Source organism: Mustela erminea, chromosome 12 (assembly GCF_009829155.1).
Source record: "Mustela erminea isolate mMusErm1 chromosome 12, mMusErm1.Pri, whole genome shotgun sequence".
NCBI classification, from domain to species: Eukaryota; Metazoa; Chordata; class Mammalia; order Carnivora; family Mustelidae; genus Mustela; species Mustela erminea.
Genome location: NC_045625.1, coordinates 12,296,146 through 12,322,137, shown reverse-complemented (window position 1 = coordinate 12,322,137; position 25,992 = coordinate 12,296,146). Strand labels below are relative to the sequence as shown.

General features: G+C 45.9%; 1 protein-coding gene across 3 annotated transcripts in view; it reads left to right on the top strand.

The window, feature by feature from the left end:
- Positions 1–23,107, top strand: part of MRRF (mitochondrial ribosome recycling factor) — a 54,854-nt gene extending 31,747 nt beyond the window's left edge. The window contains exons 6-7 of one of the 3 annotated variants that reach the window (XM_032306929.1): positions 11,310–11,388; positions 20,712–23,107. In XM_032306929.1, coding sequence (XP_032162820.1) covers positions 11,310–11,388; positions 20,712–20,789 — 157 coding nt within the window. In that variant the 3' untranslated portion in view covers positions 20,790–23,107. Of the gene's footprint in view, positions 1–11,309; positions 11,470–20,711 lie in introns of all 3 variants that reach the window. The other 2 variants (XM_032306928.1, XM_032306930.1) reach the window with 2 other exon arrangements.
- Positions 23,108–25,992: the final 2,885 nt, after the last annotated feature.

Here is a 25,992-nt window from a genome sequence, read left to right as displayed (position 1 = left end):
ACACTTTTGTGTGAACATACTTTCCATTCTCTTGGGTATATCCATAAGAACGGAGTTGCTAGGTCATATGACAGCTCTTTTTTTTTTTTTTTTTAACTTTTTGAGGATCTGCCAAGCTTTTCCATGGAGGCTGCATATCTTCTGTGCCCACCAGTAATGTATGAGGGCTCTAATTTCTGCCTCCCCTTGCCGACACTTGTCATTCTAGGTCATTGTTGCTGCCCTCACCCCAGTGAGTGTGACGTGGTATCTCGTCATGGTTTTGCTTTGTATTTCCCTCATGACTGCTGAGCCTGAGCGTCTTTTCATGGGCTTGTTTGGCATTTGTATATCTTCAGAACAATGGCTATTGAAGTTCTTTACCTATTTTTTTTTAAAGATTTTATTTATTCATTTGACAGACGGAGATCACAAGTAGGCAGAGAGGCAGGCAGAGAGAGGAAGGGAAGCAGCTCCCTGCTGAGCAGAGAGGCCAACTCAGGGCTCGATCCCAGGACCCTGAGATCATGACCTGAGCTGAAGGCAGAGGCTTTATTAACCCACTGAGCCACCCAGGCACCCCTACCCATTTTTTGGGTTTGTCCTTTTGTTGAGTTTTAAGAAGTCTTTATATATGCTGGAACTAAACTTCTAGATACATAATTCTTCACCTCTTAATTGTAAAAATGGTACACATTTATTGTAAAAACTCAAATCCTACAGAAAAATAGAAAGTTTTTACTGTTCCTGAAATAATTTTCCATGAAGTAATTTGATAAGTTTGATGTATATCCTTCCAAATTGTAAAAGATGCGTGTACAAACCTGTAAATATATATATATATATATAATTTTTTTTTTTAAGTTTACATAAACAGGATTGAATAGCTGCCTTTTTTCTTTTTTTTCCATGCCTTGTGTACATCTCTTCATGGTGAGCTCATTGTTTTTGCCAGTGCAGAGAATACCGTTTTGAGATGGGTGTAATATAGATAAGGAAACTGGGGCATCAGAAAGTTTAATTTGTTCAAGGTCACAGATTAGTAAACAGAGGAGTCATTATTCAGATCAAATCTGTCTGCTTCTAGAACCCAGGTTCTTGTCACACTCTCCCACTGCTCATGGGGCTGCCCACCTAGAGCCCGTATTCCAGCTCTATGGCCTCCTCAACTAGCTGCTGTAGGGCCTTGTGGACCTTATACCCGAGTAGTGTGTCTGACGTGTGCATTTCAGGAAACACCCTTTTCTAACACAGCCTACACACGAGCAGACCCTCAGCAGACCTGAAAGGGGGAAAAAGTCAGAGAAGAAGGCCGAAGGACCTCATTCGAGCTGGGGCAGCCGCGTACTGCATTTGAGCCACTGCAGCTACTTTTCCAGGCCTTGCCTTCTCACCGCCTGCTTGCCACCCGCTTGCTTGGGGCGGCTTATTCTGCTGGCTGGGTTCCAGTCCCTTGTTTCTTCCTGCCTTCCAGGCCCTCGAGGGCCTCCGTGCACTGTTAGGGTGCCTGCCTCCTCCTCTACCCTGTGGCTTCCCACCCAGCCTGCAGCTTTTCAGGCGTGCCTCCTACTACTTTAGGATCCATGTGTGTGAAATGGGGGCTCCCTCCCAGCACATAGGTTCTGGTTGAAACGTGTAAGGAAGTGCGATCAGGAATCAAGAGTGGAAAATGGACAGAGGACAAAGTGCCACCAACACCTGTGCAAAAGCTGCACCCAGAGGACAGGCTCCTCTCCGCCCTGCTCCTCCTCCGTCCTCCCTGCCCCACTGCTGTCCTCTCCACTTTGTGTCCCGCGCCTCTCTACAGAATGTGGCAGCTGATGGCAACAGGTCAGATCACTTTTCCGTGGCAGTCCTCTCTAGATTCCCTTTCTCCTTTCTCCCCATTACACTTGAACTTGTAGGGGAGCTGGAGGAGTAGTAATGAACTAGGTATCTAGGCAGGCCTTAATGTAAGAGCGGTGCTATTCTTATCACCTCCGCTAGTAAGAAAAGCTGCTTCCGTTTGTCAGCACCAACAAGGGAGGTCTGGAATGCAGGAGTCAGCTGCACGGGGCTCGGATCCAGGTCTCCGAGGAACTTGTCCTGTGGCCTTGAGCAGATTACTTGATCTGTCTGAGCCTCCTTTTTCTTATCTGTGAAAGCAAGGTAATAGTGTCACTATGTCTGGAGTGTTGTGAGGATTCACGGAGTTAATGCCCGGAGACTGTGTCAGCTCAGGGCTGGCACGGAGAAAGAGCTCTGCAAAAATTAGGTATCATTAGTACTGAAGGGGAGCCCCTGCCATCCGAGTCAGATGTCCAGGCAAACGCAAATGGGCCCTTAGTTAAGCGACAACAGTAAGATTCTCCCATATCTCACGGTGGTGTTTTATTTTCTTTACGTCACTCACAGTTTGTTTTATTTACTCATTTCCCTCTCTCCGTAGAACATGTATATGAGTTGCTCCGTCAGTTTCATTCATGGTTGTGTTCCCGGGCCTGGAACACGGCCTTGTGGGTAGTGAGAATGCCAAAATGCCGCCAGCGTTTATGGAATGAACGAAGACGAGCACTTCCTGTGTGCTCACTGCTATTCCACGAGCTGTTGGTGCTCTCCGTGCATTCCTAACAGCCCTCTTTTACAGCTAAAGAAAAGGAGTCCTAGGGGAAGGGGATTCTTTGTGTCCCGTGTCACACGTTAGTAAGTGGAAAAGCAGGCAGTCTTTCTCAGAGCCAGGGCTTGGATCCCCCTCTGCTGTGCCCTCCGTCCGTAGGAGACATCGTCAGTGTTTTTATTACTGATAGCATTGACAGCTTTTACATAGTTAATATGTACATAGGCCAAGTCTTTTTAACCGTCTGCTCATTTGCTCCCAACACTCACTGTGGAAGAAATGGAACATTTTTATTACTCCCCCTCCATTTGACAGTTGAGGAAATAACAACAGATCATGTTTATTTAGGGCATTACTATGTGCCACATATGTATTAATGTTGAATCCTCAAAACAGTCCCATTAAGTTAATGGTATTATACACATTTGGCAGATGGAAAAACTGAGGCAAAGAGGTAAAATTACCCGTCCAGGGCCACACAGCTAAGACATGAGAGATCTGAGCCTCAAATCCCAGTGAACTGGCTTCAGGGACTGTTCTCCTAATTGCTTCGCCAGATGTCTTTTCAATTCAGAGAGGACAGGTTACTTGTGCCCATCACCCAGCTGGTAGGGAGCAGAGCCGGGATTGGAAACCAAGTCTGCCTTCACCACCAAACCTATGTTCTTTTTTCTGTATGTGAGAGCTGAAGGAAGAGTTACCTGCACTCATCTTTGGACTTGGGTTTCTGTCCCACTCCAGTGACAGGGAAGAAATCAGCTGAGTTAATCAAGGTCACTCGGCTAAGAATGTGGAGATGTGAGCCCTGACATCTGCCTTCCTTATCTCTGCATCCTGCTGGGCTGTGGCTCAGCACCATTTGTCTGGCTTAGCCAAGTCTTTAAGATTATGCTTACAGAACAATCATCTGCAAGCGGGTGGCAGGTTGTGTCCCCAGAGAGAACTAAAGTGACTGCGGGTGGTAGATGTCCCTCCGAAGTGCAGATATGATTTCCTTCGGGCAAAAAGGACACCTGAGGTCTTTATGAGACATTCGTGTATGGACAGCAGGCTGGTGAGCTAGGGGGTGGGGGTGAGGAAAGAGGGGAGGGGGAAATCGTATACCTAGAAGCATAGGAAGTCTGGCTGAGCTACACAAACAAAAACATTTCCTTCGGGGCCAGGGGCCCCCCGGCAGCGGGCAGCGCCCACCAGCGAACAATGAAGCCGGGCATGTGTCAGCTGCTGATTGCAGGCTGATGCTCCTGCTGGGGGGAGGTCTCCCAGAAGCCGGTGCGGAGGTGGCGAGGTCTATCTTCGTGGAACTGTCAGAGATGTATTTTGATGGGACATTCCCTGGAAGTGCAGCTTTCTTCTCCTCCAGCCTGTGCCCCTTCAGCTGCTGGAGGAGAACGCGTGCCTCCCACTGCCCCCAGTGCCCTCTCGCCTCTGTTCCCACTCTTTCCCTCTCTGCTCACCATCCACTCAGCAGCCCAAGCTCAAGGCACTAAATCTTTTTGATGGTTTTCTCCCTTGCCGTTCATTTCCTGTTGGTATCCACAAGCCCCAGAGAGTGTGGTAAGAGTAAGAACGCAGCCCTCCAGTCGTGAGCTTCTATAGCGCACACGAGGCGGTGTGCCAAGGCCCTGCTACCACCCTTTTGCTTAATAGTGGCTTCTGCCCTCTTAGGATCATTCTTCCTGCCACTTTCTACATGAAGAATCAGTTTAGAGAAGTTGAACAGCATGCTTACGGTTCTGAAGCTGGGAAGGAGCAAAGGGGGATTCCAACTGAAGTCTTCTTGACTTTGTAGCATGTTTTTTCCACCTTTTAAAGTCCCTTCTAAGTAACCAGTGATCCTTTTGAAGTCGAGTGTCTGACATATCGTAACTGGGTTTTACTGTAACTGCCCACGCTGAGCAGGGCTTCCTCTGATATACACCTGGTGAATAGCTTTGTACACGTGTCCCATTCTCAGTGAAACAATAGGAAGTATCAGTGCAGTCCGGGGGATTCTCTGCTGTGTGAGTTACCATCAGGGCATGTCCTCTGCTTATTGTTCACGAGAACATGCTCAAGGAATTTTGCAGGAAGGCTCCCATCCAGGATGTTACTGGAAGACCTGCCTGCTGGATATGTACAAACAGAGTGTGACCCTGCCAGCTCAGCCGCAACCCCTGCCTTATGCTGGGAGGCTCTCTGACCCTAGCGGAAAAGGCTGCTGTCTTCATCATCCAGCCAAGAAGCTGTTACAGGGCGGCTCCGCAGCTTCCCATCTGCCTGCTGAGGAGCCCTTGGGTAGACTTTTGCCAGGATCTTAGATCTCGCTTGTACATTGCCATCTGCACAAAATACATATCTGGTCATGTTTCCTGGGCCTCCCCCAGACTCACAGGACCATGAATTACTTTTAGGAACAATCTGCTAGGACCCTTCAACTTTTTTATCATGGTAAGATACACATAAAAAATTTACCATTATTTAAAAATGTATAGTTCGTGGTATTAAGTACATTTGCATTTTTGTACAACCATCTCCAGTATCCGTTTACATTTTGCAAAACTAAAAGTCTGTACCCATCGCACAGTAACTCCCCATTCCCTTCACCTCCCAGTGAGCCCCTGGAAATTGCTATTCTACTTTCCATCTCTGTGAGTTTGACTATTGTAGGTGCCTCGCAGAAAGTGGAATCGTGCCGTATTTGTCCTTTTGAGTGTGGGTTATCTCACTTAGCATAATGTTTTCAGGATTCATTGACGCTATCGCATGTGTCAGATTTCCTTCCCTTTCCAGGCTGAATGCAGCTGCCCTGTGTGTGTGTGTACCACCCGTGGGTCTCTTCACTCGTCAGTGGACCGACGAAGCCTCGGTGTGTTATGCAAGGGCTTATGTGTCATGCAAGGTGTGTCATGCAAGGGCTTGTGTGCGTACTCTTGTGCATGCCAGCTCAGCAGCCTCCTCGTTTGGGACAGTCTTTCTCCTCTTTCTGTCCTTATCCTCACTGCCTTTTCCAGTCCCTCAGAGAGCAGAACCCATCTTCTGACCTGGAAGGATGCCTTTACTTTATTTTATTTTTATTTTTATTTTTATTTTTTAAGATTTTTGTTTATTCATTTGACAGACAGAGATCACAAGTAGGCGGAGAGGCAGACAGAGAGAGAGGGAGGAAGCAGGCTCCCTGCTGAGCTGAGAGCCCGATGCAGGGCTCTATCCCAGGACCCTGGGATCACGACCTGAGCCGAAGGCAGAGGCTTTAACCCACTGAGCCACCCAGGCGCCCGGGATGCCTTTACTTTATACAGACCATTACCACGGGTGGAAATGAGATCCCCCAACCCCTCCTCTCTTACACGGCCTTTTTTTTTTTTTTTTTTAATGTATGCCTCCTTCTTTTTTAAGATTTACCTCTCTATTTATTTATTTGACAGAGAGAGACAGAGAGCGAGAGAGCATAAGCAGAGGGAGCGGCAGAAGGAGAGGCAGAAGCAGGCTCATCACTGAGCGGGGAGCCTAATGAAGGGCTCCATTCCAGGACTCTGGGATTGTGACCTGAGCCAAAAGCAGTCACTTAGCCAGTTGAGCCACCCAGGAGCCCTGCCCCTCTTACACATCTTAATTTAAATATCACTTAGTTTGGGGTGCCTGGGTGGCTCAGTGGGTTAAGGCCTCTGCCTTTGGCTCAGGTCATGATCCCAGGGTCCTGGGATCGAGCCCTGTGTTGGGCTCTCTGCTCAGCAGGGAGCGTGCCTCCTCCTCTCTCTCTGCCCACCTCTCTGCCTACTTGTGATCTCGGTCTGTCAAATAAATAAAATCTTTTAAAATAAATAAATAAATAAATAAATATCACTTAGTTTAAATGTCCCCCATTTAGTTCCTGGAGCCCCACAGGGGACCTCGATCAGACTCCCCTCCCCTGCTAATTATTTTCATGGAACTCTGTATGTATTTATTGTGTTTATTAGAACCGTAACTTATTGATCAGTTGTGCATGTGTTTGTTTAATGCCTGCTTTCCTTGCCAGACAGTAAACTCATGTGTTTACTGCTACATCCCTCATGTCTGGCATCGGGGCTGGCACACAGTATGTGCCCAGTAAACAGCTGTTGACTGAAACTATAAACTAAATGAATGAATTAGTACCGAAAAGAGAAAATTTCAGGGCAACATGCTGGGAGCATTTGGATTATAAAATGTACACAGGTTGTTAAATTAGGATCTCAAAAAGTCATCTTGCTGAAGCATCGATTACTTGCGCTCTCATTTCTCTATTGATAAAACCTTCCAAGCATAAACTCTTCGTTATTTGAAGATGCCTCAGGGAGCGCCGACACGTCAACAGCAGCAGCAGAGGCAGCTGATGTCCTCTGAGTGTCTGTTCTCTACCAGGCTTTTGTAGTGTGGATGTTCTATGTGTTCTCTCACGGAATCCTCGCCAGAACTCTGAAAGGTAGATGCTAGGGTTTTTTTTATGTGTGTTTGTTTTATTTTAATTTCTATTTCCAGATGAGTAGACCAAAGTCCAGAGACTTTAAATAACTTGCTTGAGGTGCCTCAGCCCCTAGTGGTAGGCCCAGAAGTAGAGGGGAGTCGGGGGGCTAAACTTTGTGAGCCTTGGATAGAGCACCACCCCTCCCCGAGGGCCCTTCCCCTCATTAACTGGAAGAGCTCTCTTTCCGTTTGTTTTAATACATTTATAAATGGAGCCTCTGCCTTGGTTTTCTTTAAAGCCAGAGATTTGTGGCGAAAGAAGAATTTGAAAACTCCAGGCCTGCAGAACAAATTTGACCTTCGCAGCCTCCTGCCCTCCTGCCATTAGATCTCCCACCGTGCTTCTGCCTGGAAGGCCCTGTCCTCTCTTCTGCAGCAGACCAAAATGCTTCTAACGCATTTTCCAAATCTAGAGACAGAATGAGTTGTACTTTTCTGCTTGCTCCTCCTTCAGAAGGCCCAGCCCTCTGCCCTAGCAGCACCAACGCTCTTTCTCAGTAGTGGCTGACGGGTTTGTCTCCACCACTGGGCTGAGCCTCCGGGGAAGTCGGACCAGGCCCGCCTTCTCTCTGAGCTCCTCCGCCTGGCCCGGGATCTGGCATGCACCTCGGGCCTCAGCCAGTGCTTGATGAGTGAATGCATGCCAAGTGCAGAGCGGGTGCTCAGAACCAGCGGGCCGAGAGCAGAAGCCCAAGAACAAACTAGCGCGTACTCAGCGAACCTCATGCATGCGAGATGGAGATGATCAGATGTATTAATCACGGGTTTGGAAAGGAATTAAGATATTTCCATAATGTAGTATGTTTCTTTTCTAAAACAGATGTGCCCTCATTGTTTCATGAGGAAGTAATTAGGTGTATTTGATTAAAACATTCATAATCGTTATCATTTATTCAGGGCTACTCTGTGCTGCTGTCTTTATGTATGTGTTGTGTCTGCTTCTCCCCATCACCCTGTGAGATGTTTTTATTGTCTTCGTTTTAGAGATGAGGCATCTGACACTCAGAGAGATTAAGGAGCTTGCCCAAGGATACTCAGCTTCTGGGTGGTAGACATGGGAATGCAACAGGTCTGGCTGGTTTCAAACCAGTGCCTTCCCATCAGCCCAGCTGCTTCTGAACTTGTTTTTGAGATACCTTTCAGCCCAACACCCTGCACCAGCACACATATTCCTGTCCCCTCAGCTCGCCCTGTGCCCGCCCCCGCCCCTGCCTTCAGCTTTCCATTTCCTTAAGATTATCGCCCTGTACTTGCATCCTGAAGCCGAAATGCTTTTGTCAGTGATAATTGGATGCTGTGATGTGTAGAAACAGGTGTTAATAATATACTAATGCCACATTAATATTAATAAATACAAAATAATACGTTGTGTTAAAGCCAAATTACATTACATGATTTTGTTTTCTCTTTATATAGCCTTTTACTCCTAAGATGTCTTTGAGTCCCAGTGTATATATTTTTTAAAAGATATGTTTTTTCTTCATGTAAAATGTAAATGTAACAACATAGTGAAAAGGAAGTTCCTTAGATAAAATTTTTTATTTTATTAAAGGTTGTCCAAACAGTGGGATACCTATTTCAGATTATATATGAAATATAAGATTGAAATAGCTCTCTTTAGAGAAGTTTAAGAAGTTTCTTACTGACTTAAATTCATTTATTTTCTGCTCCTCCTAGTATTTCAGCGGGATTAAGTTTTTTGAATCAGTGGATCAAGTTTTAATTTTCCTGTTCCTTCCTTATACTGACATATGCTTTGGCAGAACTAAAAAGAGACCTAAACATGTCAGCATGATTTTTGTTCAATGAATTAAAAACCATAAAAGTAACAAGATCTGATCCAAATCCCTAAACTCCTGACATGGTGGTTTTGCCCTTTTCAGTCCCAAGATTCATATTACTGACTTTGAAAAGCTTTCTGCCTGGAAGCAGAAGTGATGGCAGCAGTGCATAATTTATTTGAAATAGATTACAAGGGGTGGGCAGCACGGAGGAGGCAAAAGCACACAGGCCAGAGATCTGGATTTGAATCCCGATCCTGTCACTCAGGCCCTTACACAAGTTGCTCAACATCTGTGCGCCTCGGTTTCCGCCTTGGCAGATGGGGGGATGGGGATCTAGCTGGAAGAGTTGTTGCGAGGGGCTGTGAGGTGCAGCACTTACAGTACTCACCTGGCAGAGACGGGCTTAATAATGGCAGTAATCAGGATCATTTCTATTTCAAGAATACCTTCAAATAGCTGAATCCAGAAGGATTGATTCATAATGCAGCGGCCGCTTTGTCTTCAGTGCTCATCTTTTCTCAAAATTCTTTAATTTTTTTCCTCATCCTGTCAGGGGGAAAATAACAGGTAGATGCCACTAAATCTTTTAACACCTGCTTATCACTGCTTCACTTGGAACATATACCCAGAATGTGGGTTCGTCCTTACCAAGCAAGAACCACGCTAATTTGAGGGTCAGGAACCATATGCCAGGGAGGTCCATTTCAGGACCCGGGGGACAGAGGAATTTTTCTAAGACTGTTGGTGCTTGAGACAGGTCAGCCTGGGTTTGGCCCAAACTTCTTGGGCTTTGTTTTCTTCATCTGTAAAATGCAGTTGAAGACCTTGCAAAACCCTCCATGGTATGGCTTTCTAGCCTCTTTTCCTGTCACTCTTATTATCTGTGCTCTAATAATTCCTCAGGTGAAGCATGGTCTCTTTGCGGCTTCGAGCCTTTGTAGATGCCCTTTCTTCCTCTTGGAAGCCCCCCTTGGCATGCCAGCACAGGCAGCCTGCCCTCATTCTTCAGATCCCAGTGTGTGTGTTAGTCAGGACCGGATGGGTTATGCTACAGTAACAGGCAACCCCCAAGTCTCCGTGGCTTGGCACAGCCATCTGCTTCTGGCCCCGGCTGCATGGTGGACACTGTTGATCGTGGTCACTCTGGGACCCACGCTGATGGGCGCTCCATCCCCACTTGTACTGCAGCGAACAGGAACAAATGTGCTGGAGGCCACACTGGCTTCTAATGCTCCTGCCCCGAGGTGACCCCCTTCATTTCTACTCACATTGACCAATCCAAGTCATGGCACCACACCAAACTTGAGAGGGTAGGGGAAAAATGCCTTCCTACTGGGGAAGCTAAGAACCAGAACACTAGTGAGCAGACCCAAAGACTCCCACATTTTGGGATTATTTCTTCAGGAGCCTCTTCCCTCACTTTGCTGCCTGCCTGAGCTCGGATGGTTGCTGGTGAGTCAGTGGAGCTGCCTTAGTGTTCCTGTGGCTTCCCTCCCCACGCCACATCCCACGCGCCCATTGTAAGTGCCTCTTTGCTTGCCCCTTTCCCTGGCTGAGCTCCCTTGGTCAGTGTTCACCGTAGTACCCTCGTGCCCGCCCCGGCTATGGTCGGTGAGTCGTCCTCACTGTGCAGAGGACGAAGAAACAAAGACTGAACAAGCTCGTGGGGTCACTTTGCTGGGTTGTTGTGATGAGGGAAGGTAAAATAAGAATAATTATAAGTGCCTGGTACTCTGGTAGTCATAAGGACCAGCTTAGGAAGTGCTTGTGGCAGGGGCTTGTAGGAGGCCCTCCTTGTGCTCGTGCTCGTGGTGGTGAGACGAAGAGGAAGGGAACAGTGGAAGGAGCTGACATCCAGGAAGCACTCACACGTGCCAGACCCTCTTACGGCTTCTTGGCGGAAGTTAACTGGTGCGGCGGTTCTCCCATGTTGGGACTCATGTTGCGTCTTGGTCAGTTTTCAAGTGATTCATAAGTAATTTGCTATAATCATTAGTAAGATTCTGAAGATTGCAACTTGACTTGTTTCAGGTGACTTAGAGATTGTATGGTGCAGCTTCTGTGGCGCTCATTTGCGCTGCATCTCTAGTGGGAGAGAAGGGGGTAGAATTGCTTCCTTTTGTTGAGCCGTTCACATGGGCCAGGGTCAGCGCTAAACAGTTTATACGTGCATCCTGTCTTAACACCTTCACACCATCTCCGTCTTACAGATGGGGACTCTGAAGAGACAAGTCAGTCACGCATGTGGTAAGTGGCCAGGGTGCGCTGGCTCAAGTTTTCAGCAGTCCTCTTACTGGCTGTCCTCACCTGACTCTCCAGGAACTTCACTGGGCCCCAAGCACACCCCGGGCATGCTTCAGGAACGTAAAGATCATCACGATGAAGAGCACAGCTAGCAGACAGAGTGACACTAAATTCTCAGCTAGCAGCTAACGTGTGGGATGATTTTGTTGAATGTTTTTGTGTTTTGTTTTTTTAATCAGAGTAACCAGGGAGCACAGGGAAATGCTGGTGAAACTGGCCAAGCAGAACACCAACAAGGCCAAGGATTCCTTGCGGAAAGTTCGTACCAATGCAATGAATAAGCTGAAGAAATCCAAGGACAAGGTCTCAGAGGACACCATTAGGCTCATAGAGAAACAGGTACTGTTGCCAGCAGATGTGGTACTTGTGGGTCTGACCCAGGGAACCACCTGGTCACGTGTGAAGAGAGGAAGACTAAAATAGAATACCCCTGATGCGTTCCTTGACATGATGAGGATTGGCTGAGTCTCTGTTCTAGACTTAGCCCTGGGAATGTGGAGGAAGAGAAGACGCTGTTGGCTCTTCCCTGGATTCCAGGCTCCATGCTGAATGCTTTCTATCATTTCATTTATCCTTGTGATACGCAGTTGTGAAAGAGGTCCTGAGGAAACTGAGGTTCAGAACAGCTAAATAACTTGCTCCAGGTCACATGAGGGTCCGCTAGAAATGGATCCCAGAGCAGGCAGACTAACTTCAGAGCTGGACGCTGACGCTCTTGTGTGCATGTGTGGTGGCTTGTCTGGGTGCTGGCAAGTGAGGACTTATCAGTGTTCTTACTGTGCTGAGAGGTGGCACTCGAACAGATTGCAGTGAAGCAGAGCCTGGGGACAGGTTGAATAACACGTGCAGAGGTGTGCTGTGTAAAAGAACATCCTGCGAGTGGGCGATTGCCGCATGAAGATGGCTGAGGCTTGGGAGTGGACAACACAGCAGCCATCTGGGTTGATCAGAACGGGGCTTGGAGACCTGGCTGAGCAGCTGGACCTCCAGCCTGTCCAGACTCTCCCACACTGGCTGTGCAGCTCTGCCAGTTGTGAGCACGCCAGCGCTGCATGATGGACTATCTCACAGCTCAGTGATGTACAGGACCAGGCTTTATTTCTTGGTCTCCTTTCTGTGGGTCACCTGGGGAGTTGCTTCGGAGGCTGGGCTCAGTGGGCTTGGCTCCTGGCTCCAGATGTTGGATTGGGTTCAAGTCTCCTTTATCTTCTGGAGTCAATCTTCTGGAGTCAGTAAGTTTCCCAGGACATCTTATTATATCTTGTTTTATCTTTTCTCTTTTTCTCTTCTTCTTTTTTTTTTTTTTTTTAGGTTTTATTTATTTGTCAGAGAGAGAGAGAGAGGGAGCACAAGCAGGGGTAGCAGCAAACAGAGGGAGAAGCAGGCTCTCCGCTGAACAAAGAGCCCAATGCGGGACTCGATCCCAGGACTCTAGGATCATGACCCAAGCTGAAGTCAGGTGGCTTAACTGACTGAGCTACCCAGACATACCCCGCAGGACATCTTTTCAACAGCAGATGCTAAGAACATAAGCCCAACCATTCAAGTACATTTGAATCCCCTCTTGGTACATCACAGGGGCTAAGCCCAGTAGCACCAGGACAGAAAAATATCTAAGTTTGTGGAGGTCTAGGGGAGGGCATGAAGATTTGTTGAACAATGATCGAATCTACCACAGCATTACGATAACTTAAGGAGCTTATAAAGATACAGGTTTCTGGGACCCCACGCCCAGATTGGGGCCCTGCAGATCTGCATTTTTAAATGCTCCCCAGGTGATCCTGATTCAGTAAGTCCCTGGAAAGATTTTTTTTCCCAGACAGTGGGGAGTTCCCATCTGTGTTTACAAAAGCTGACTATGGTGGCTGGGTAGAAGACAGATTGTAAGGATCAAGAGGGGAGGCAAGGAGGCCAGGGAGGCTGTTGTGGGAATCCTGGAAGGAAATGGCGGCCTGAACCTGAGTGTACTGGTGGAGTTAAGATCGAAAGATGAATTTACCAGTATTTAGGAGATAGAATAATGTTTAGCATAATACGAAGGGCTTTGCGCAGAGCCTCTACATTCACCACGAAAGCATTATTTTCGGGAGATTGAATGTGAGTGTGGGCAGGCTGGGGAGAAAGGAGGCAGGAGCATGAGCGCTGTTAGAGGGACATCTGGAGGAGGCCGTCAGTGGACTAACTGCTCCCCTTCTCCTGCACCAGCAGTTAGAATGCCAGTTGTAGACCAGCCCTAACAATCACCTAGCAAGAAATTTTAGATGGATGCCTGGGCTCTGCTCCTGCCTCTGCTGATCTTTAGTAGGTCTCCCCAGGAGCGTATACTTTCTAAAAGCTCCCCAGATAAATTTGCAAAAGCAGACACAGATGGTAATTAAGGATCTAGAAGCTTTATGGTGTATCCCTGTGATGGTACCAGAGTTAGATCAGGGTTGTTCTGTACTTGATATCCTGTGACCTTGAGGACATTACTTGAATCCTTGCAGTCTGTTCTGTAGAAGGGGATTTGTAATTCTTACCGCAAAGGGTAAGGACGTGCTAGAAGCACCATTAGAGTGTCTGGCAGCTGGACCCTCGGAGCTCCCTTCTTGCACTCCTTGTGCCCTCCTCTTGCCTTGCACCAGCTAGAAGAGGTTCCTAGATTAGGCTGGTCTTCTCTGAGCACCAGTCAGGCCGTGTAGCAGTCTGTCCTTGGCCCCAGCTGGGCCAGCTCCTGGTCCGTCCCCAGGGACTCCCATCTCTGCTGTCAACACTTGACATTTCCCGTGCTTCTTTGCGGTAAGCCCGTGGACCTTGGGAAAGTGCCAGGCACTCTTCACTCAACAAGACTGTGCCTCTGCCTCAGGGGCCAGAGCCCACGTTCCCTGGAAAGGGAAGAATGATCAGATGAGCAGTACTCTTGGTCAGACCCGTGTGACCAAGACATGGCCAGAAGCCTTCACATGAGCACCTCGCGTTTCACCTTCCTCCTCGGGTTAGATTTGTTTCCTCGGTGCTTATTTCTGTTGATTGTTGTTATTTTTCAAAAGGAAAATAACTTTATTAGTTTTTTCTGATACTATGCCGTACATGTTAGTGTAAATTTGTTTTGATTCAGAAGGAAGTAATTGCAATTTCATCACCCAGAGATGACCACTGTTAACATTCTGGTGCAGACCTACATGCCATCTCTGTGAGGACGTGTAATATTACAAGAGATCACAGTGTATGCACATAACGTACCCAGGGCAGTAATCTTTATTATCCAAGACATTATTATTTAAAGATGAGTTCTTACCATCACTGTTAATAACTGCCTTTACTGTCATATATTAAAAGTGGAGTGAGAAAATCTTCAGGAGACAGCCTTGTGCACACTTTATTTTGTTCTTTTTCCCTGACAGGAGACACTAAGCTGGAGTTTTGAGTATGTGGTTTTTGTTTCTGTTTTTTAAATAAGCAAAGCAGGGGGCTGATTGTTGTTTTATCAAATTTTTTAAAATTTATTTGTTTACTTTGTTCCTGATTATCCGAGTAATGTATACTTCCTGTAGAAAATGTAGAGAGTTCAGAAGACTGTTTTTAAAAAATGGGGGAAAATTCACACCATAAACCCACATTGCAGAAGCAACTGCATTTTGCAGTATTTTTAACATTTTGCAGTATTTCTGCTTTCCTTCTTTTTTTTTTTTAACTACATAGTTTTTAACATGGCTGAATATGTAGTGTGCATATGGTTTTGTACTCGGCTTTTTATTTTCTGTTTAGCATTAAAAACTATTAGCATTTTCTTGTGTCTTAAAAAACTGTCTATAAACAGTCATTTCTGATGGTTGCAAAATAGTCCGTCTTGTGGTTATGCCATAACTCACTTTCATAAGCCTCTTGTTGGACATCGAATTTGTTTAAACTTTTTTGTTATAAATAAGGTTGGAATGAATATTTTTATACATAAATCTTTGTTGAGATCATTTCCCTAGGATAGAGTTCCAACTGTAGAATTATTGCACAAGGGGAGTGCATATTCTTAAGACTCTTGGTATGTACTGCCTAAATCACTTACAAAGGTTTTTAGGATATGTGTACTTTTAAAAATTTTTATCTTTTCTAATCTATAACATTTGAACCCAGAATTTTTAATGTGAGCTTGAAGTGCTGCTGACCTTAGAAGTATTGCTTTTACTTCTACACACCACAGAAAAGATTAAGTTAGTTTTCATATAAATCTATACAGCCTTTCTAAAGGATAATATAGCAGTATATACCAAAATCCATGTATTTCTGACTAGAGGCTTAAGAATTTATCCAAAATAAATTGTCAAGAAATCTTACCTACAGAGGTGTCTGTTGATGTATTATATATAATAGCAGAAAATTAAAAAATGTATAAATTTCTGACAGTGGGAAAATAAACTGTTTTATATCCATATAGAGGCAGTTTTAAAAATATTTTGCTAGGCTGCCTGGGTCGCACAGTTAAGCGTCTGATTCTTGGTTTTGGCTCAGGTTGTGATCTGAGGGTTATGAGATCAAGCTCCATGTTGGGCTCTGCACTAGATGTGGAGTCTGCTTGAGACTCTCTCCCTCTCCCTCTGTACTTCCCCTCCATGCTCTCTCTCTCTCAAATCTTTAAAAAAATTTTTTTGCAGGGGCACCTGGGTGACTCAGTTGGTTAAGCATCTGCCTTTGGCTCAGGTTATGATCTGGGGGTCCTGGGATTGAGCCCCATGTCTGGCTCCCTGCTCAGCAGGGAGTCTGCTTCTCCCTCTCCCTCTGTTCCCCTCTCATGCTCACTTGTTCTCTCTCTCTCAAATAAATAAGTAAATTCTTTAAAAAAATATTTTGCGGACATGGTAAATTTCTTTTGGAATTAATTTTTTTAAGGTAGGTCGCACAACAATATTATACGATGACTCGATTTTTGTGATAAAAATTTTCATCATAAAAGGATTGGCAGCTTAGGAGTGCCTGGCTGGCTCAGTCAGTAGAGCACATGGCTCTTGATCTTGGGGTTGTGAGTTCAAGCCCCATGTTGATTGTAGAGATGACTTAAAAATAAAATCTTAAAAAAAAAAAAAAAAAGATTGACAGCTTCTCTACTTGAGGACGTTAATGGTGGTCATTTGAGGCAATGGGATGATGGACAATTCCAATATTATTCTTTGTAGGATTTTTAAAAAAATGTTCCCAAATTCTTTTGAGGTCAGATTTTTTAAAAACTCTATTCTAAAAATGTTTCCTTTGGTGTATAAAAACGAAGGCATTGAGTTATAGATTCTATCCCTAGAGTCACGTCTGACACCCCCCACACACACACACCCCCAACTTCCCATCCTGCAGCCCAGACCAGCTCTGCTGAGGAAGCACCAGGGCCTGCCCACTGGGGATTCTGACATCTGCCGGCCTGCTGTTTCACCTTTGCTTCAGTTTACTATAAATGGGCCTGCTGAGCATTAAAGCGCTTGGCAGAAACACCAGTAGATCTGGCCAAGATCCTTTCACTGCCGCCGCCTTCTGAGAAACGGTGCTGCTCTGCAGTGGAGCTGGGTGCTAGCGGGCTGACCGAGGGAAGGGCTCCTGGCGGTCGGGCAAGCAGGCAGGGAGGCTGGGCTGGCTGAGGCAGTGGGTGTTCTGAGCCAGGCCTCAGGGAGGTGGACTTGCTGCCCGCCTGCCCCTTCCGTGCACTGTGCCTCCCCTTTTCCTGTCTCCGCCTTTCACGTCCCTGAGTGAGAAAAGAGTGAATGTGATGATGATGATGATGACGACGACGAAGATGGTGACGATCCAGTCTTTATGAGGCAGATGAAAATGGAAAGGGCCCTTGCTGTGGAGTCAGGCAGGCCTGACTGGTTCAAATCTCAGGTCTTTGACTTCTCGAAGGTGAGCAAATGGCTTCACCTTTTTGAGCTTCTGTCCCCTCATCTGTAAGGTGTGCATCTCCCAGGTTTGGTGCGAGGACCAGATGACACATATAGTTTCAAGTGGCTGGTGTGGTTGCTGGTCCTCGGTCATTGTCCACCCCATTCGTCCCATTCCTTTACCCTCCCTTTGACTTTGAATATGGGCTGGGATTGGCCATTGGAATGACCCTCACACAGCTTGCCTGGGGTGAGGAAGGACGAGGCCAGGTGCTGGGGACGCCTCACAGGGAGCAGTGGCACCAGACTGGCGGTCGGGGTGTGTGAGTTCCTGGCTCAGTCACGCCACTGACTTTCTAACATGACCTTGGGCAGATTACTTAACATTTACACCTTGGTTTATTCCTCCGTAAAATGGGGATAATGCTCGTCTCACCTGCTAAGGCAGGTTATGTGGGGTTGTTGGATTTGGACAAAACCCCTTTGCATATGCCATGTATGACTGTGCAGCTGCCAGGTAAAATAGTCAAATATTCACAGTTTTTTAAAGGGACGTAGTCACAGCATTTCATCGGTTTTGAGGGTTATATGCAATAATGTGTTTAAAGTTTTTAGCCTAGTGCCCGGCACCTAATAATACTCGGTAAGAGGGAGCTGTTGGTGGTGCTGTTCTCGTTGTTTTTTGTTTGATGTTTCTCATCATTTTATTTTATTTTTTTTTAAGATTTTTAATTTTTTTTAGAGGGAGAGAGTGCATGTACGAGCAGGGGGAGGGGCAGAGGGAGAGAGAGAACCTCCAGCAGACCCCGTGCTGAGTGCAGAGCCCGAGTCAAGGCTTGATCTCATGACCTTGAGGTCATGACCTGAGCCAAAATCAAGAGTCGGATGCTCAACCAACTGAGCCACCTGGCACCCCATGTTCATCATCATTATTTAAGAAGTCTGATAAAGATGGAGAAGATGAACTTGCTGACAGACTGTCCCCAATGCCACTCTGTGCCTAATTTGGTAGAAAGTTAGTAAATATTTTCATTAATTGATTAATTTGAAGTCAGGAAGTAATAATAAAAATCAGAGTAGCACAAGCAGTATTTGCATAGCAAATAACCAGGTTAAACTCTGCTTGCATAGGCATGAACACGTTCAGTGCTCACAACTACTCTCTGAGGAAGGGACCGGCATCCCCATTTGATAGATGAGGAAACTGAGATTCAGGAGCTTACACACTGTTACCCCACCAAGAGTTTAACCCAGCACCCACATTATCACAGTGTTAGCCTAGGTACTCTTCCTCCCCCCAGTCCCCATGCCTGTCTCCACACTGCCCTCGCACCATTGTTCCGGAGGAGGCTTGCTGGAGTGAGCGCTGCTGGGCGTCATGCACCTGCCGTGCAAGGCAGCTGCTCTCCATGGGGATGGTAGCATCTTCAGAGCCTGTGGCCCAGTGAGGAGGGACCAAGCAGCCATTTGGAGCCCAGCCGCTCTTCCAGCATGCCCAGCAGCCCCCAAAGCCGTGCCTTCCACCTGCTGCAAAATGTGCAGCTGTTGCAATGGCGAGAGCCTGGTTGTCTCCGTGCCTGGGACCAATTGCTCCAAATCCTTTTTTGTTTACCCTTTCCAGTGCATTTAGTTCCTAGTTCTTGGCCAAGGCCTGTGGTCTGCAAATCAAGATGTCAGGCAGCCCCTGTGCCGCTGAGGACACGGATCCTGGGCACCATACTTCAAGGCTTCCTGTCTTTGGTCTCTTTTAGACATAGGAGGGAAGCAGCAACACCTATTAAATTGTATTGTATTTTGTTCCTCACTTTTAGTGCATGTTTATTTTTGGAAATTTGGGAAGTATAGAAAAGCACAGAGAACTTTAATAATTATTTATTTAATAAATATTTCTTGAACACTTGCTATATACTAGGTCTTTTGCAAGATATGACAGATGGGGACATGAATAATATATTACCTATCTTCCCATCCCTAAAAGATAAACACTATTAATATTTTCACATTTCCTTCCATTTTTAAGAGAGATGCATTTTTTTACATATCTGATATCATTTCTACTATGTATATGCACAGTTTTGCATCCTGCGTTTTCTTTAAAGGTAACATAAGGGGCACCTGTGTGGCTCAGTGGGTTAAAACCTCTGCCTTCGGCTCAGGTCATGATCCCAGGGTCCTGGGATCAAGCCTTGCATTGGGCTCTGCTCAGCGGGGAGCCTGCTTCCTCCTCTCTCTCTCTGCCTGCCTCTCTGCCTACTTGTGATCTCTGTCTGGCAAATAAATAAAATATTTAAAAAAATATATAATGAGCATTTTCCCATGATATTATAAAGAATATCTTGAAACATTATTTCTTTTATTCTGATTACAGAAGCAATCTATACTTGCTGTAAACATTCAAGCATTTCAGAAATATGTACTGGAATGTTACTCATATTTATACCCTTTTGGGCATATGTATTCTACTACTTCCCTGTTCTATCACTTTAGATTTTCTGATTTTTCATTATTCAAAATAAAGCCTAGATAGGGGCACCTGGATGGCACAGTCAGTTAAGCACTGACTCTTGGTTTTGGCCCCATTTGTGATTGGTTTTGGCTTGGGGCGTGATCTCAGTCGTGAGATCAGGCTCCATGCTCAATGTGGAGTCTGCCTGAAACTCTCCCTCTGAACCTTCCCCACTCACTCTCTAAAATAAATCTTTTTAAAAAAAAATAAAGCCTAGATAAATATCTTTGCATATAGAACTTTGGAAATTTTTTTCAGATTCCATTCATGTGGTAATTTCCCAGTTGAGAGATTTGGGGGGTTAATAAATGGTATGGACAGGGGCGCCTGGGTGGCTCAGTGTGTTAAGCCACTGCCTTCGGCTCAGGTCATGATCTCAGGGTCCTGGGATCGAGTCCCACATCGGGCTCGCTGCTCGGCGGGGAGCCTGCTTCCCTTCCTCTCTCTCTGCCTGCCTCTCTGCCTACTTGTGATCTCTCTCTGTCAAATAAATAAATAAAATCTTTTAATAAATAAATAAATAAATAGATAAATAAGTGGTATGGACATTTGCATCAATTCTAATTCCTATCATTGCTATACGAGCTTATTCATTTTACCATAGCTTTCTGGCGTGGAATGTTGTCATTAAAAACTACAACATCAAACTTCATTAACTATGGTAACTGAATTATATCTTGTTTTAATTGGTGTTTCTTCAGTGTCTGTTGAATTTTCCATGTTTGTTAATCAGATGTATTTCTTGTTTTTTCAATACTTCTTTTTTCCCCTCTTAACTACTACGATCTTGATAGTCTTACCAGTTAGTATGAGGGCTTTACACAGCAGAGTGTCTGAGGTGTAGGAAATTCTAGAGGGTCATTAGGTGACCAACAGGGCTGACTTCTCTGTATTCTATAATAATAGTTAAGAATTTTGGGCTGTGGAATCAGACTACTAGGGATTAAATTTCATCATTGCTACTTTCAGCTGTGTATCCTGACAAGTGCTCGAACTGCCTCAGTTTCCTCATCTGTGAAATGGGGATAATAATAGTATCTATCTCACGGGGCTGCTGTTGGGAATCAGTAAGAGTGTGTATATAAAGTTCTTAGCACAGTGCCTGGCTGGGACAAAATAACGTGAGATTTTGTCACCATCAATATTTCCCAGGTAACTTTTACATAGTTTTGGAATGTTTGTCCCCCTCCCCTTCCCCAGCCCCAGTTACCGGGCTGTCTCATTCTGTGTTCCTGCAGATCAGCCAAATGGCCGACGACACCGTTGCAGAGCTGGACCGGCATCTGGCAGTGAAGACCAAAGAACTCCTTGGATGAGAGACCCCCCGGGGCAGCAGTACTCCAGAGCCCAGTTCCTGGTGGATCCCATGGGGGGCAGATTGGCCCCTTTCTTCTCTGTCCGCACGGAAGGCTGTCATCATGCCGTTATCAGTCGTTGTGAGGCTCAGCCTTCTAGTGTGACACACTAGACACTCTCGGGCACTGTCTTCCTCCTGTTCCCTGCCCACCCCATTCTGCTCTGGCCCTCTGCCTTGGGAGGCCCTCAGAGAGCACCAGCTTTGACAGGTGGCCTCTACTTAGGGCATTTGCCCTGATGGTGACATTGCCAAGCGACTAGGACTATCAGCGGGCTCACCACCGTCTGTTTCTCATCTCGGGAGCCTCCTTTTCAGTTAGTTGGGCCCCATCCCCGGCTTTGAACTCTGGGCTGACGTGGGCCTTCGCCTGTGACTGTATCCCTTTGCTAGAGGCCTGTTTTTACCAAAAAATAAAATCAAAATCAATTGGAAAGAATAATCACCACAAAGGAATGGAGAGTCCAGATTCCTGGTCTCTGAGGACTCATATGTAAAGCCGCCGGAACAATACTTGTGCCTCTGAGTCATCCTCGCACGCGCTCTTTTCTCTGCCCAGACCGTTGTGCCTCTGCTGGCCTACCTGGCCGGTCCTGGTCCGGACCAGCTTGGGTATCACCTCCTCTGGAAAGTCTTCCCTTTCCCCCCAGCCTGGGACTCCCATCATTGGCTGTCAGCACTGCCCACTGCTTTTATCTGAACGTTCACTAGTCTTTGTGATAATTAGTCTGTATATCTTTATTTTCCTCAGAACTTGGCATAATGCCTAGACCATAGTAGGCATTCAAATGTGTTGTAAATGAATTGTACAAAGTAGCTGCTCAACAAATACAGCCTGCTTTTCCTTTCTTTCCAGTCATAACACCATCACTCTGTCATTTTCTACTCTTGCCTTTGTTCTCAACATTTACTTGGTAATGAGATAGGTTTCCCACAGGGCTGCCTGTTGTTGATAGACGAGTGCTTTGTTGTGGCTTATCTTTGGGTACTGGGTAAAGTAACGTTTTTTTCTTTCTAGTAATATTCTTTTCTTTTTTCTCTTCTCTGCTCTTCTCTTTTCATTCTCTCATTCATAACACAGAGCTAGGGACAGTTCTAGGCATCACCTTTGATCTTGGTAAATCTGCGAGATAATGTATTATCTTCATTTTATAAGTAGGAAAACTGAGACTTGACAATATTAGATAACCCCCAAAGTAACAAGCCTAGTAAGTGACAGAGGGTTTCATTATTCATTGTCAGACTCATTTTGCAGAGACAGGAGAGCTCGAGAGAGGTTAAATTTCTTGCCCAGGGTTACATAGCGAGCAAGTGGCCGAGCTGGGATTCAGACTGACGCCTGATCTGAAGCTTGTGTTCGGCCCACAGCATCCTGCAGCCTTCATGACCATTCAGTGAGCACCAACTGTGTTTCAGGTACCGTGCGTGCTCTGTGCTGGGCACGCAAAACTGGGTAAGACGTGACCTCTGTCTTGGAGGGGTGCATAGCACGCTGGACTAAGTCGTTAGCCACAGTGTCTCGGGTGGAAGATAGGAAGTTCATTCCCATCTTGCCAGATGTCTGCCTTTGGAGTGGAACGACTTGGGCAGCTTGGGGCCCGGCTGCACTCCTTCGAAGCCGCATCCGACTTTTCCTTGCTGTCTGCCTCCTCTCAGATCCTGTCCCTTGCGGGAAGTCTGCTCTTCACCCTCTGCTTGTCCTGGTAGAGCGCAGTGTACACAGCCGGTTGGCGTTCAAGGTCAGAATCAGGTCAAAAATGAAAGAAGCTAACCTAGTCTCCTGCCCCGCTTACCTGTCCTCAGTCCAGCCCCATTCACCAGCCCTGAGTAGCCATCGCACGATCAGAAGTCAGGTCGGGGAAGGACAGGGATAGACTCAGCAATCAAGGAGCCGTTTTGGGGGTAAGCCACATGGCGGGGGCATGGCCGAAATCCCCCACTCACAGCAAATGTGCTTCTCAAAGATGCAGGATTTTTTAATAAACAGAGGAAATGATAAATTATGTTGTAACTCCACTCCAAAGGCATTTGGTTCTTAACAGCCAAATCCTCTGTAGTCTTTAAATAAACAAAAACTTATTTGGTGAACAGACGGGGTTGGGGAGGGGTTGGAAAATGAAAGATTTTCTGTACTTGGGTCCCACATGTCAACAATTTCTCTCCTGTGTGTATGTTGGCCAAAGCTGTATATCATGATAAATGAATAAAGGAAAACCTCGAGCCCAGGGCAGTCAGACAGCTCAGCAAATGGCTTTCAGCTGATTGCTGTATTTCAGTTGACATTTATCAAAGAGTTTCTCTGTTCTTCTGTGTCGGGCTGCGGTGGTGGCAGGGACCAGGATGAGACTACCTGCTCAGGTCTGCTGAGTAGTGAGCAATGCTGGGGCAATGCCTTCTCCCTTTCTCCTTCCTTGAACCTCTTTCTTTCACAAGGAAAAGCTGCGGATGCAAATTCCTACCCTCGCCAGAAGGATTAACCTCCTCCTCCATTCAGCTCACCAGCTTTCCAAGTCCCATGAAACATACAGACCAAAGAGACTTCAAAAACTTTTGTCTTGTTTTTTTTGTTTTTTTTTTTACTTTCTTACATGCTCGTGTGTGTGTGTGTGTGTGTGTGTTTTAGAAGTTACCAAAGAAACTGAAATATAAAAAGTTAGACCAACTTCCCAATCTTACTCCCCTTTAATGATCAGATGTGTATCCCTCCAGACCTGTATACTTACATAATTTTTAAAAAAGCAGAGGATGAAACAATTCTGTTCATATTGTGAAGCTTGCTTTTTTTTTTTTTTCTTTAAACGCAACAACACATGATGGCCACCTACTCATATGTGAACCTGGAGATACAACTCACCCCTTTTTCATGGCAGTGTGCTATTCCATACTATGGATGTACCTTAACTTACTTCACTGCTACCCCTATGATTTATTTTTTAAAGATTTTATTTATTTATTTGGCAGCGAGAGACACAGTGAGAGTGGGAACACAAGCAGGGAGAGTGGCAGAGGGAGAAGCAGGGTTTCCACCGAAGCAGGGACCCCAATGTGGGGCTCGATCCCAGGACCCCCAGCCAGCTCATGATCTGAGCCAAAGGCAGACAATGACTAAGCCACCCAGTGCGCCGCCCCCATGATATTTTAAAAAATCATTTTATAGTGGTGCCTGGGTGGTACTGTCAGTTTGGGTGTTTGACTCTTGGTTTCGGCTTAGGTCTTGATCTCGGAGTCATAGGATTGAACCCTATGTGGGGCTCCAGGCATGAATCTACTTGGGCCTCTTTCTCCCTCTTCCTTTGCCTCCTGACCCACCCCCCTCAAATACATAAATCTTGAAAAAATCATTTTACGTGCATTGGAGGATGTTTTCATTTAAAGATGACTTTCCTGCTTTTTGAGAAAAAAGAACCTCTAGTCTAAGTTCATCTGTTTTGGTGAGTTTTACCTACTTTTCCTCAACCTCAGACTAACCTTTACTGCATGCCTACCGTAGAGCAGGTCCCCTGCCTGACCCTTCACATGAGTTACTACAGTTAAACGTCTGAACAGTGTCAGCTGGTGTCACTACTGCTCCTATCTGTTTACATCCGAGAAAACCAAGGTTCAGAATGGGCATTCAGCTTGTCAGTTTGAAACTCAGATCTGACTTTGAAGTCGGTCCTTACTCAGTGCACTTCAGTTGGTAAGTCTTCAAGAAAGCTTACTCAAAATGCTCTGCTCCAGGCCCCGAAGGTGATAGAAGCAGAAAGCCCCCTCTCATAAAACAATTAACTATTTCTAATAAAGGTGTGTTTTGAAAGCTGCACGGGAGATGGCACACCGTAAACACAGAAGGGATGACGGGGAAGGTTTATATTTGCACATTTCCACCTCCCACCTGCTGGGCAGACTCCCCTAGAACTTGAAAGAGAACCAGCGGATAAGGACAGTAACGACAGAAATAGCGTCGATGGCACGAATAACTGATACTGGCTTGGTCCCTTTCTGTTTTCAAAGTGCTCCTACATCCTCTGTCCCCTTGAAAGCATTGAGCGAAGCTTTCTGGTTTCTTCTGCTCTAATACGTGGTCAGTTTCCATGATGTGCACTAAAGGGTATCGTCTCTGTGTGGTGCGGGGAGGGGGTGTACAAATTTTGATATGTACACGGGAAATGTACTTTATAGATTCTATTAGGTTTTCTGTATTCTTTTTCAGCCTTTTGGTGTGTTCCAGTCTCCTATTACTAGCATTCGTATTGCTTCTTGCACTTTCTGTAATTTCTGCTGGATGCCTTCCTGCGACTTGTCTGGTGCCCGGAGAGCCTGACTCTGCTCGTCTTCATCTCACTCGATGCTTGCAGTCTGAGTTGGAGTCTGTCCTCTATCAAGCACCCAGCCCCCACTTGCTTCTTGTTTACATTTGCTTGGTTTAGCTTTCCCATTCCTTTACCTGTAGGTTTCTTTTTTCTTTTTTTTTTTTTTAAAGAGTTTATTTATTTATTTGACAGATAGAGATCACAAGTAGGCAGAGAGAGAGGAGGAAGCCGACTCCCTGCTGAGCAGAGAGCCTAATGCTGGGCTGATCCCAGAACCCTGAGATCATGACCTGAGCCGAAGGCAGAGGCTTAACCCACTGAGCCACCCAGGCGCCCCTACCTGTAGGTTTCTAAATGACTGTTCTAGGCGTGGTTTCTGTTTTAGAGCTGGGTTTTGTTCTGTAATCCATTTGGAAGCTTTTTTAGAAAATGACCTCTATCTTTAATTGTGACAAAATATCTGTAACCTTGGCCGCCTTAACCATTTGTAAGCACGCAGTTCAGTAGGAGCACGTACATTCACATCGTGCGAGGAGGAGGCCTCCAGAACTCTCTGAGTGTTTGCGTCTGGCTTCTTTCACTCGGCACAGCTTCCTCCAGGTTCATCCACATCATAGCAGGTGTCAGAATGTCTTTCCTTTTTGAGGCTGAATAGTGTTCCATTGCATGTTTGTATGAAACTCCGTTTCTTTTAGGAGGTGACCAAACTCATTCACATGTACTGATAATCCTGAAATGTTAAGTAGAAGCCTACAGTTACTCTTCTTCTTCTTTTTTTTTTTTTTGCATGCAGTATTAGTGCTAGGTGGTTGGGTGTCTGAATCCTTAGGAGATAAGCGGCTAGGTGTTAGGTTGAGGAGAAGGGTTGCCTCT